The 13,242-nt window shown below is 37.5% G+C and overlaps 1 protein-coding gene across 3 annotated transcripts in view; it reads right to left on the reverse strand.

Moving 5' to 3' along the window:
- The window catches only part of LOC126457930 (juvenile hormone esterase-like), a 561,537-nt gene that overhangs the window by 15,584 nt on the left and 532,711 nt on the right, over positions 1 to 13,242 (reverse strand). For all 3 annotated transcript variants that reach the window (XM_050094640.1, XM_050094638.1, XM_050094639.1), the window contains exons 5-11: positions 5,585 to 5,741; positions 4,809 to 4,994; positions 2,752 to 2,951; positions 1,160 to 1,334; positions 910 to 1,085; positions 675 to 825; positions 435 to 567 (exon numbers count right to left, since the gene is read on the reverse strand). In XM_050094640.1, the coding sequence (XP_049950597.1) occupies positions 435 to 567; positions 675 to 825; positions 910 to 1,085; positions 1,160 to 1,334; positions 2,752 to 2,951; positions 4,809 to 4,994; positions 5,585 to 5,741 (1,178 nt within the window). The remainder of the gene's footprint in view (positions 1 to 434; positions 568 to 674; positions 826 to 909; positions 1,086 to 1,159; positions 1,335 to 2,751; positions 2,952 to 4,808; positions 4,995 to 5,584; positions 5,742 to 13,242) is intronic.

Consider the following 13,242-nt stretch of genomic DNA (forward strand, 5'->3'; position numbering starts at 1 on the left):
TTCACTCCTGTACCTTACATCCTAATCCTCTTACACTCACCCCATTTTATTTATTTCCCTTCATCCTACAAAATGGGCATTTGCCTGTCAGCTCTGCTGCAAGTTTCCTTGTTTCTGTAGCAGGAAAAGTTTTAAATCTTAGTAGTTACATGGCCCTTTATTTCCTGTCTTTTTCTGTGGAGCATGAAAAAAGTTAATTATATTTAGAAATAATTTCTGGGTGAATATGACTAAAAATCATTCTGAGACTTACAGCGAAAGGAATGCAGAAGTATTTTCCCCACTTCTGAGAAAATAAGATCTACACTGCTGCACTAAAACAAAGATTTATAAATGCGAACTAATCATCAGAAAGGAGGTGCAAGACTCAAAGAAGTTATCAAGGTTTTTTTTTAACATTAACATGCAACAATTGGTACAATATTTAAGCATACCCAGTCTTTGCAAAATTTGTCCACAACTTCACCATCCTTCGTATAGTTGACATTTCTATAGAGTCATGTTCTACAGTGATATCAACAATTGACATATGGAATAAGTATCCAATATCATCGATATGACAAACACCTGAAATAAAATGATCAAATAGCAATAAACAAAAAATTTCAGAACATCTGTGACAGTGTTAAAACTAAGTTTATATTTGTGCACAGAAATAGTAACAAAGTAATTACCAGGAAGATGAGATGCACCGACAAAACGTTTGAAGACACCCAGAACACTATCAAACCCAAAATTATAATAATATAATGGGCTGCGACTATACTTCACATGGTAATTTGCTGTTTGGTACACTCCGTGTGCGAAGTTTATATCAGTCTGCAACTAAAGGCCAGAAAAAGCTCATTGATATCTCGAAATTCAGATGATATACTGAAACAGTCATGTAGAAAAATTAATTTCACATACATTTACATAATCCATTATGCTATCTTTTGTGAGTGCTTTACCATCAAAGTAAAACTGTCTTATCATATCACTGGCTTTCTTCAATCTTTCACTTTCTCTCAGTTCCATATCCTCCGGCACAAATCTTTCAAAGTCTGCGTCTATTTCTTTCAGTAACTCTGGCTTTTTTAGAATATCTGAAATTTTTAATAAGTATCAGAAGTTATTAATTTTAACAACCTGTACAATGGAAACTATGAGGATGACATACTTCTAAGCTCCATTAAGCCTTCATGAGAAGTAACTCCAGTTAGGTAAGGCACATCACAGAATTTTCCTGATTTTACAATGTTTTGTGGGTTATCAGGTAGGAAGACTTCTTGTGAACTGCCGGAGTCCTTTTCTGGTATTGGTAAAAATGGTATGCTGTTTCCTCTCCGTTTGTCCTAGCATAGAAAAAATTATAGTAACAACAACAACAACAACAACAATAATAATAATAATAATAATGAGCTAATTTACACTATCTCCAAACTCTCCAACAGACAGAGAAAATCATCATACGTTCAGTGTAACAGTTTGAGCACCAAGTAAGCTCACTGGACAAAATATTAAGAACCCCATTAAAGACGCAGATTAGCCACTTTGGAATGCTGCATGTGGTGCGCAAATGATAACTGGCAATTTTATGGCTCTCAACTGTAACTCGTGGAAGTGAAATGGTGTAGATGTGCCAGGTGGTAGTATGGAATCAGCGCAGTAAGGTGGGTCAACCTGGAGAGGTAATAGAGTGGCCGAGAGGAGCTATCATGTTATGACATACCCATGAAAGCACTGTGAATGAAGTTGTCCAATTTGTTAGTGTGCGACCATAGACAGTCCAACGTCCCTACAAGGTGGGCAAGTAAGAACAGTGATCATAAAAAGATTCTAACCAACAGGGACTGGAGATGAGTGCCGCACCTAGTCAGTGACAAATGGTTTCAAATCAGCTGCTATTGTTAGTGAATGCAGTTCCATCTCAACCAGTTCCCAAGTGGACATTGCAGAGGCAACTGCACATTGTGGTCATTTGGAGTCAGGTACTTCACAAAAGATCATTGGTCATAGTGGTACATAAAGTGCCCAGTGGGCTAGATAACACAAAAACTGGACAGTAGCCGACTGCAGGCCTGTAGTGTGGTCTGATAAGTCATAATTCTCTCACTATTTCAAATCCTGTAAGGCCTCAAGAGCACTGGCAACCCAACAGATAGAAAACCTGCATTGTGTGGAGGATGTAGCTGAGGACAGAGTTAGTTCTGTGACGTATTGGAGGCACTTTTCCTAACATGACGTGGGCCCACTCATTCAGGTCACTATGAACATTAACCACGATGTTTATTTTAACATTATCGGTGGCCCAGTGTTGCCCTTTATAGCACATCTTCATGATGAATATTGTGTGGACACTTCTGTCTTCTAAGATGACAACAGCTGGGCTCACAGGGCTACACACATACATGCCTGGTTTGACAAACAATAAGGTACCCTACAGTTCCCTGCTTGGCTAGCTAAATAACTTATCTTTAATCGCATAGAAAATGTCTGGGACTATTTGGAACAGCAGATGAAATATAGTAATCAACAAACATACAATATGGATTTAAACATCAACAAATGGCTTCAGCTGGATATGGCGTACCAAAAGAAACTTGTGGACACTCTTGTTTGCCAAATTAAGAAAATTTCAAAGGTTTCAAGTGATATTACATGATATTAGTGTGATGTTTCCTGCTTGTGACTAATTTTCTGTCTGGTGTGCTTATTTTATAATGAACAGCACAAAACTGAGTAAGTGTAAAATAATTTCAGTCAACTTACATCAAGAGTTACTATTTTTGCAGTGCCGTCCACTATCTGTTTTGGAGTGCAAGTCCTGAGAAAATCAATTAGCACTTTTGGATCATTTGTTTTACATCCCAGCACAGCACCCAAGGCAAACGACCTCTCCTTCAAAGTTTTTCTGCTTGCCCAAGGATTAAAAATAGAACCACTCTGTGCAATTGCTTTGTGAAAAAGTCCTAAATAAGAAAATATATTTAATATGTAACTGTATTAATAGGTCTAAATATTCAGTGAATCAAAAGCTATAATGACACAAATATGAAAAAAAAAAAAAACAACAACAACATTCTGCAAGAAACTTTGAAACTCCCTGAAAATATCAAACAATATTTCTTTAAACAGATGTGCGACAACACAATAAGGAAAAGTAAAGGAAAAAACGTCAATGAAAATAACTTGAGTAGCAATAACCGCAACAAAATTATATTACATTTATTTCTAATCTAACTTCAAATGTGCACGCTACAGAGAACATTCACAAAGAGATATTGCACACGTAACATTATCGTATGGCATATTCCTCTCTCAGCTTACTCAAAGTGCGTACAGATAATATAGTAGTGGTATTAGCACAAGAAGTTACAAGTTGTAATTAAGAGAAGTCTGATTTATTTGGACATTGTGTGTGTGTGTGTGTGTGTGTGTGTGTGTGTGTGTGTGTGTGTGTGTGTGCGCGCACGCATGCATAAGGCGCCCCCCCCCCCCTCCCCCCACACACACACAGACGGTGATTAAAAAAATAGTTTACAAACTGACATAGCACATCGAGCATACAGCAAGGATCAGTAATTGCACAGGAACCGAGGGTCGTAAAAGCCATCCGGAGCTCTTAAATGGCACTGCAGTTATTTAGTCACATGCTACAACTGGACACCCACTACTGGAGATGCTCAAAGTTTTGTCCAGATGCATTGAGACACGCTTGACATTGACGCTCCAGTGAATGGAACCTCCTCTTAAAGATACTTGAAGATATCCTGGTGCCACAACAGTCCTGTCCACTAGGTCCTCCAGTGATGTAACAGCTGTTTTGTACACAAGGCCCTTTAGATACCCCATTCCCACAGGAATTGGGACAGATTGGGTGATTGTGGTGGCCATGTGACTAACCTGCCACGCCAATCCAGTGGCCAGGAAAGGTTGCCGACCGATGTACCATCACTTGTCCGCTGAAATGCATGGGGGTTCCATTGTGCTGAAATTGAATGTTGTGATGAATAGGCATGAAACATCATACAGCATGACCGGCAGAACATCTCGCAGCAATACAAGATATGTGCAACCATCAAGTTGGTGTGGGGGAATGTACAGTCCAATTAAACAGACTCCCACGATGCTAGCCCACACTTTACGGGTAAATTTGCATTGTGAGGTATCATTGGTGAAAAGGAGACTCACTGTGAAGCTCCAGTCTGCAATCGATTCCTGCAGAAATCCCTGCACAAATCTCATATGCTAGTTGTAGACCCCTCAGTTGCAATGTCTGGAGGCATTGGAAATGAAACAGATGCTGACCTTTGTCGTGTACAATGGACGGACAGTTGGGCGATATCAATTGTCACATGATTTTCTCTGTTTCTCTCAAACACTATGAAGCTTTACCACAATATCTTGGGAATAATACATGGTACCTTCAGGAGAATGAAACTTGTAGTTTGGTGTAAATAGAGTATGACGACTGATCAGTACACCCTTGCTAGATCTTTTTATTTCTATGGGGTTTTGTAAGCAGCAAAATGGTGTACTGCAAATTGATTCATTTTTATAAGATGTTTGCAAAGCAGGTATCACAAAAGGAGAACAACATAACAATTACAAGTGAGCTCCAATGTTCTGTACTATCAACATTGTAAGGGAAGCTCAAAATGAATCACATATTTGGTGTCATGTAGTTAAAACACACACACACACACACACACACACACACACACACACACACACACACACACAGAGAGAGAGAGAGAGAGAGAGAGAGAGAGAGAGAGAGAGAGAGATATGCATATGCTACCAAAGGCATTCTAAACAATTACTACCTTTTGACATTGGAGATATCAAATGGTATTGTACAGAGGCACCACCAGCACTTTCACCAAATATTGTAACATTATTTGGGTCACCACCAAAGTTTATGATGTTCTGCTGAATCCATCTGAGGGCAGCTACTTGGTCCTTAAGGCCATTATTGCCTGGTATAGTTGCATCTTCCAAACTTAAAAAGCCTGTTGAGAAACAAACATTTGTCCACTTTTTAAACTGCTACATTATGTCTTAAAATTAATTAAAGCTTACAGAGAAACAGGCCTGTAAAATATGCTTCACAAAAGATATGTTCCGGCATTTCACACTGATTATCTTCACACGGAGAAAATGCTGATATTCAATAGAATTACAGAGTTGATTCCATTTAACAACTGCCTGAATTTTAATCACTTGTGCCACCTTTCTGTTACAACTGCTTTTTAGTTTTTGAACTGCCATCTGACTTATTCACCCTTCTATCTGTTCATTATATGGTGTCAAAACACCACCTATCCATGCACAAACATTAACACATAAGGAAAACAGTGTATTAGTTTTGTAGACGAATAATACGTGAAACTGCCTACAACAGTCATGTTATCAATGCTGAATGGTACATTCTACACTCAACAGTAAAGTAATACAAGACTGCTTGTAAGCGTTACTGACGTGGGTAACTTGAAATGTTTATTAGAGCAATTACAGTGTTTTTCTGGTTTGAGGAAGGTAATCAAGACTACCTGCTAATTTGACCAAGAGAACTTAAGCAATGTTTCCACAAGGTATTTACCAAGAGCTCCAAGACGGTAATTCAATGTGACTACAATAACATCAGCAGCAACTAAATAATCTGGACCATAAAGATCAGTGTTTCCTGATCCAAATCCAAATCCACCTCCATGAAACCATACCATAACAGCTTTCAGTGACTCATTTTCTGAAGGAATCTGTAATGTATTACATTAAAACATATTTATTAGTAATGCCAAAAATCAGAATTACTCATCATGTGAATTTTTTTTTTTAGTAACAAAGCTATGAAAGCTTTACATTTGCACAGTTACACTAGGAGATCAAATGTGATTTTACCGCTTTTTATTTTGCTTTCACAAAGGGTATAAAAATTAGGGGTCAGGCAAATGAGAACGCATTACAAAGTGTTGGACTTAATGTAAATAAATGTGCTTCTGATGAGGATTATCTGGAAAATACTTGATCTAACAATGAAAATACAAAAATAGAGTTTAAAAAATAATTTACATTTCCTAGTGCTCCAATGACATAACAACACCCTTGAAGTGGTTCTATGGTTATTCAATCATTCACTCCCACATCATGCTCTGTCAGTCCCATCAGGGAGGAGAGCCTTCACAGATGTGAAACAAGTCAAGTTATACATTAACAGGCAGAATCAAACACTGCTGGCTACTTCTGCAAAATATATTAACAACAAATTATAACCAGTGCTGATCTACCCAAACCAATAATTATAGTAATTACTTCTAGATTACTTTACACAGGGTGGTCAGTGAGAGTCTGAGAAGCTTGTAAGGGAGTTGCAGGGTAAGCTGTGATGAGGAGTAATTGTTTAACAAAAAATTTGGCATGTTTTAGAGTTAATTAGGCCACTAAATGCACAAATTCAAGTGGTATGCCAGATAAAATTAATGCCAACTGTTCTCATAACCTAGGTGATATTGCACGAGACTGTTCAGCCCTTGGTTCAGGTCCAATTCCAACTACCATCACATGTCCAAGTTTTGCATCATTCTCTTGTTCAGTTTTAGGAAGGCAAACCAAGAACACATTTGGTGACTGTCCCTGGCAGGTCACTTGAATTTGTTGCACACAATGGCCTGACTGACTAACTTCAATGATAATTAACTCTGAAATGGTGCAATGCAAAGAATTTTTTCTTGACAATTATTTGTCAGCACAACCTACCCTGCAACACAATTACAAGCTTTTCAGACCATTTCTGACCACCCTGTATCGTTTGTTAGGAGAAAAATGACTACTTTGAAGAAAACAACTGCTGTTGTTACTATATAATACTTCAAACAAAGCATATAGACTCTACACAGACCAATATTAACTGTCTACATGGAGTTTGACTATTATAGGTACAAACAAAAGGGGAAAGTTTAGGACAGTGAAACAAGCAAACTGTTGTCCTGTCTTGCCCTTTTCATTTGTACCTATAATAGTCAGTAGTCAAACACTCTATACATATTGGCAAAATCAAGTTCTGTCAGATACAAATATTAGAATGAGGTAGAATTTACATTCCCGAGAAAAAGTATTCATGTACACAGGGTGTCCCACCTAACTCTGCAATCTCACATATTTCTGGGAAAAAAAAAATTGCAACTGGCAGGGATGAAACATGTCAGAGGCTCGCACAATGGGCAGGAATGTACAATCCACAAAAGTAACCAAAATTCTTTTCAATACAGTGTTACATTTATTTAAATGGGATGTGTATGTTTTTCTACCAATTGGACAGTGAAGGCAACCCCTTGCTCTGCGCATTACACCAGAACCTGGAACCACTGCCATCCTTTTTCAGAAGGTATGAAATTTAGAACAGTGAAACCAAGCCTGTCATCACTATTTGTACCTCTAATTTTCATTTCAGTAGATAAGATATACAGGTGCCATTTAAAAATTTGTGTTTAGTGTCGAGCACTATGTTTGTTTATTTTTATGGATTGTATGTTCCAGCCGACTGTGTGAGCCTTGACATGGGAGCATTCCTGGCCAACTGCATTTTTTCATATTTAGTTTCAATTCAGAAATACATCAAGTAATGGAGTTAAGTGGGATGTCCTGTATTGTAGGACTGGCTAATGAGGTGTTCTTTTACTTTGTGTTTAAATATTTAGAGATTTGCTATTTCCTGCCTGATGTCCAGTGGCAACTTGCTATAGATTAGATTAGATTAGATTAGATTTACTTTCATTCCAATTGATCCGTAGTGAGGAGGTCCTCCAGGATGTGGAACATGTCAGAAAAACAACAATACATGACAAATATTTAAACTAAAACAAATAAGCTAATGTACCATTCCACAGGTCCCAAGTGGAATGATCGTCATTTTTTAATGAACACTAAGAGTCATTTTACAAATACTATTGCACTGAATTTAAAATAAAAAAGTTTTATATTTATTTATAAGGTAAGAAACATGTAATACAACTACTGTAATACTTATTTACAATGAACACATTACTGCACTGAAATGGTGCAGAAGTTAGATTATACTTACACACACACACACACACACACACACACACACAAATTTTCAGTGAACACATTACTGCACTGAAATTGTGCAGAAGTTATGTTGTACTTATATACAAATCAGTTGGTTTTCCTCAGAAATTCATCAATGGAGTAGAAGGAGTTGGCCACCAATAAATCCTTTAGGCTTCTCTTAAACTGAATTTCATTGGTTGTTAAGCTTTTTAGAATTTGCACCAGACTATAAAACTCCATTCTGAACCCCAGAGAGGGATGCACAGTCTTTATGGAAATTATTTCTGCTTGTAATATTGTGGTTGTGAATTGCTAAGTTCATCCTAAATTTGCTCTTGTTATTTACACAAATACCATAATGGAGTATATGTACTGGCATGTAAGTATAAGAAGTCTTATCTCCATGAAGAGGCTTCTGCAAGATGTACGGTTATCAACTTTGCACAGTATTATTATTGCACATTTATGTATAATAATGACTTTTTTCATCCCAGCTGCAATGTCCCAGAAGATTAAGCCACAGGACAGAACTGGGTGAAAGTATGCTAGCAATCTCGCCTGCATATCAACACAGTAAGAGAAACTTCACAGTTTAAAGCAGACAGAACTGTGCTTTCTGGTTAACTTATCCACATGCTGTTGCCACCTCCGTTTATTATCCACATTGATGCCCAAGAACTTCATACAAGGTGCCACACCCAGTGCATCCCCACTGATGCCTACTTCCAGTACCTAGAAGTCAATTTTCTTTGTTTAGAATTCCATAACATTAGTTTTCGCGCAATTAAAGGTTAAAGTGTTGACTGTGAAGCAGTTGTAAACCTGTTCCATTAGTCTCCTGGCTGTGTCTAGTACGGATATCTTTGGGCTTTTTACAAATATACTTGTGTCACCAGCAACCATGATAGTTCCTGAAGAGCTCTCCACTGTCCCTGGAAAATCATTTATGTACACAAAGAACAGGAGTGGGCCAAGCACCAAATCCAGTGGCGCATTATATGTAATGTTCTCCCACTCTGAATTGAATCTCATTACTCCATAGTTTCACATTTCTCTCATATTGTAATACTCTTAGTACTGTAGTAATGAGACTGAGGTATTCTAGAACACAATACATCAAAACTTAAAGTGTATAAAAGAATAACAAATGTCGTATTGTGATATCACTTAATTCTGTTTTAAATTAGCAATTTCTAATATTAATTGTTAAAAATACCGACAATGTAGAATTTGTAACAAAAAGGGTTTGTATTTGTCGAAACTAACCATTAGATCTATATTTACATTTTAAGCTGCGTGAATTATTACACTTCAATAATTTTACATGTCATTCGTCATTGTAAATTAATTACAAATTATGCCCAAAGATTCTAAAACTATTGACATTGTTATAATGAATTATATGTTATCATGGCTGTAACTGTGAGTTAGTTACTACTGGGAAGTCAATATGACAGTAAGGATCTTGTGGTGGTAGAATTTTATAGTGTGTTAGCAGTTGCTCACAAAGTTTTTTTCTTTATGAATTCAAGTCACATAAAAATGTAGTTTAATTACTTATTACAAGAAAAAGTTACTGTCCCTGAATTGAAAGTTTGCATACCATTATCTTCCTACAGAAATAACTCTGGCTATCTGAGACAATCAGAAATGGATAACAACGATCTCAACAAATAATTACATCAGATAAATAAAAGTAATGAACAGACATACATCATTACCTGTTCTAATAATTAGTAACTGAAAATATGTTTTGTTCACAGCCTTTTGGCATGCTATCAATGAACTGGAAATTTTTGACTGTATTAATTTATTCTAATGACATGTTTACGAACAGAAAATGTAACAGCAGTCAGAAAGACTTTGATTAGTGACATGGAGCTTGTGTTTAGGGAGAAAACTAAGGGTTACATCTGCAAAATAGGCTGAATGTTGCACCAGTGCATGAGAGGGGAAATTGATTTTTTTGCACTGCTCAACTCTTTTTGAGGTCAGGAGTTATGTCTTGACGAAAAATAATCTTTTTATGTAGAGTATGCCTCATTCCAAAATTTGGTATTCATTGTGATCAAGAGATAAGAATAATTTCCCTCTTATTTACTTGTTTCCAAGCACTCAATTTACAAATAACACTAGCCAACAGTGAAAATGTACCTGAGGTGAATTAAATGTATGGTAAGTATATTGACCACGGTGATAATAAAAACGACAATGAAAATCTCAAATTATCTCTCATTTCCAAGTTATAGGGGGTGCATGTAGTTATAACTACATTTTACCAGCATTCACTGTCAATCCCTACCCATATAGGCTGCAAAATCCTGCTGATGGTATACAGGTTGATGAAGTTTCAGGCAACAATAGCTGTGTGTATTTTGTCACTATTTTTAGTCCAGGCTCGTAGCAACAAGGGATGAGGAAGAGGAAGAGAGGAGCAGAGCATGCTTCATTTAAGTATATTTTCAGTCTGTTACAAACTGTGTTCTATTAGTGTGCTGTGAGAAGTGCAGTTATGCTTGTTGTCATGGTAACTCCTGTGATTCAATATGCCTTGCAAATGAACAACCAGTGCTGGCTATTTCTGCTACATTTGCAGACAGGCTACACTGAAATTGCAAAGGAGGTCAATAATGCCATATATTAGGAAGGCTTTTACAGAGTGTGCTTTGGCTGTGAAATCAGGGGCTTCTCGTGTGTTGCGTATCTTGTGTCTTGCATCTTCATTTGTGATTGAATCATAAAAGATCTTAAATGGGCTATGCTATGCCCATCATCTGGTGAGAACCCTCAAACCATCTAAACGAGTGTTACTTTTGTATAATAAATTCATTAACACATGGTATTTCCAAGAAGAAAAAATTCCCCTTGACATATTATCCTTCCATACCATCGGCTATGTGACCATGGTCTCATGGAGATGGACTGTCTGTTCCTGTCCCAACTGATTGTGATTGTGACGACAGCAGTAGTGAAACTAGTGCTGCATTATCATCTTCAAAACCTAGTTTTTCAAAAGATCCTGATTTTGTGTGTAATGATGAGCGTACAGTGATTCAAACAATAACCAAGTGTGAGCTGAATAACCTAGTGAATGATCTGGAATTACCGAAAGGTAAAGCTACACTACAGCCATCAAGACAACAGCGGAATTGTCTTGATAAGACAGTAAATGTGACTGCATTCCTTAACCACCTTGTGCCATTCCTTCCATTTTACAAAAGTTAAAAGAACTTGGTATTTAATAGTGATACACAGTGACTAATGGCAGCTATGGGCATTGACTATAAAAGTGATCAGTGGTGGTTGTTTATAGATCCTTCCAAAGTAAGTGTCAAGCATGTGCTACTGTATAATGGTAATGTGTTACCATTGTTTCCGATTACGTGAAAGAGACATATGATAGCATGAAATGATTGTTACTGCATAGGCTACAACACGGCCACACGAAATTCTGTTGCTTTCTGTGCCTCTGGATAGCTGCACCAAGCACTTAATTATAAAAACAAAACTTGGCCTAACCTTCGATCACTTGAACAAAGCTCTCACAATGTTATGCATGAAGCACTTATCAAGTGAAAGAATATAATTCTCTTTGCTCTTCATTTAAAATTGAGGCTAATGAAAAATATAATTAAGGCATTGGACAAAACGGAAGAAGCACTTCTCTGTTTGTGAGAGAAATTCCCACATTTTAGTGAGGCAAAAGTAAAAGAGGGGATTTTCGTTAGTCCCCAGATATGCACACTGTACAAAGGTGAACATTTCAACACCATCCTGACAAGGGATGAAAAGTTAGCTTGGGATGCCTTTGCTCATGTGTCAACAACCTTTCTGGGAAATAAGAGGGCAGAAAAATTTAAAGGGTCTTGTGGCAAATCTTGTGCACTGCTACAATAGACTATGGTGCAACATGTCGTTAAAGTTACATCTCCTAGTTTCGCACTTAGACTTCTTTCCTGACAACTGTGGTGCTGTAACTGATGAGCACAGAGAATACTTCCTCCAGATGATGAAGTGAGATACTGGAGAAAGTGGGGGTGCATCAATATTAGCCGGTTACTGCTGGACACTAACCAGACATCCACCAGCAGAAAAGTACAAACATGAGGGAAAGCTGTTGCGTCTGCAATGACCTTCCTCCAAGGGATAAGCCAAGGTAAGAAAGTCTTACAGAGGCCATAACATAAAGTTACCATAACTTCAAATTCAGAGTTAATCTTGCATTTTCATTACCAGCACACACGGGAACATAAAGATTTGCTGGAAAAAAGTAAAATTTTGTTGGCTAGTGTACCTGCACAGTCCTAAAAGAGTAATGTTAGGGTTTTTTTTCCTAACAATGAAATTATCTCTGGTTTTGTGCTTCCATCTTCAGCCAGCTTATTGCAACTAGTATGTAAGTTTTCGGATTTTTTTGTTTGTTTATTTGCAACATGCTCCATTACAACTTTTTTTATAATAATACATGTCTGTAGTGTGTGTGTGTGTGTGTGTGTGTGTGTGTGTGTGTGTGTGTGTGTGTGATGTTTGTGTTGGGTGACACAATGATGATAGAAGGGACAGGAAGGGAGAGGGTGAAAACTAATGCAGGCACATAACCTACTCCTCGTGAATAGCACCAAGTGGGGCCGCCAAGCTTAACATTGCCATCCGACGGATGGATCACCACCAACAGTGTCTCATGCTCTCATTTCCTGAAATAATGTGGAGAGGTTTTATATTAAACCAGGATACCAGTGCAAAGTTTGGTGATCAGGGACTCTACACCACCACCTCTTCTCCCCTTACCAGCCAAATACTGGCAGTGAAAATTTTTTCATCCATCAGGATTCAAACCAGCTTACCCCCCAGGTTGAGTGCCACCGCAAAAGTGTATGTTAGCAACCTCTACCATGGAGGCAGCTAAGTTTTGGGATGTGTTGGCAAATTGAAGTCTTATCCACAATAACCAAAAAACAAAGAATCACACATCTGTTGTATTCCCGTGAAAATGACATGAATATTTTAAATGTATAACTGTTCAGTGCCAATGTCATCAAACCCTTTTTCATATTATGCCATGTCAAGCAGTAAAGCTTAGTAAAGACTGCAAAACAAAAGCCATTGTCTTCACCGATTTACAACAATCCTTTTCAGGAATACAATGAGACCATTGCAAGTAGGTTGAAATACAAAGTATTTCATTTGATA

Source organism: Schistocerca serialis, chromosome 2 (genome assembly GCF_023864345.2).
Source record: "Schistocerca serialis cubense isolate TAMUIC-IGC-003099 chromosome 2, iqSchSeri2.2, whole genome shotgun sequence".
Lineage (NCBI taxonomy): Eukaryota > Metazoa > Arthropoda > Insecta > Orthoptera > Acrididae > Schistocerca > Schistocerca serialis.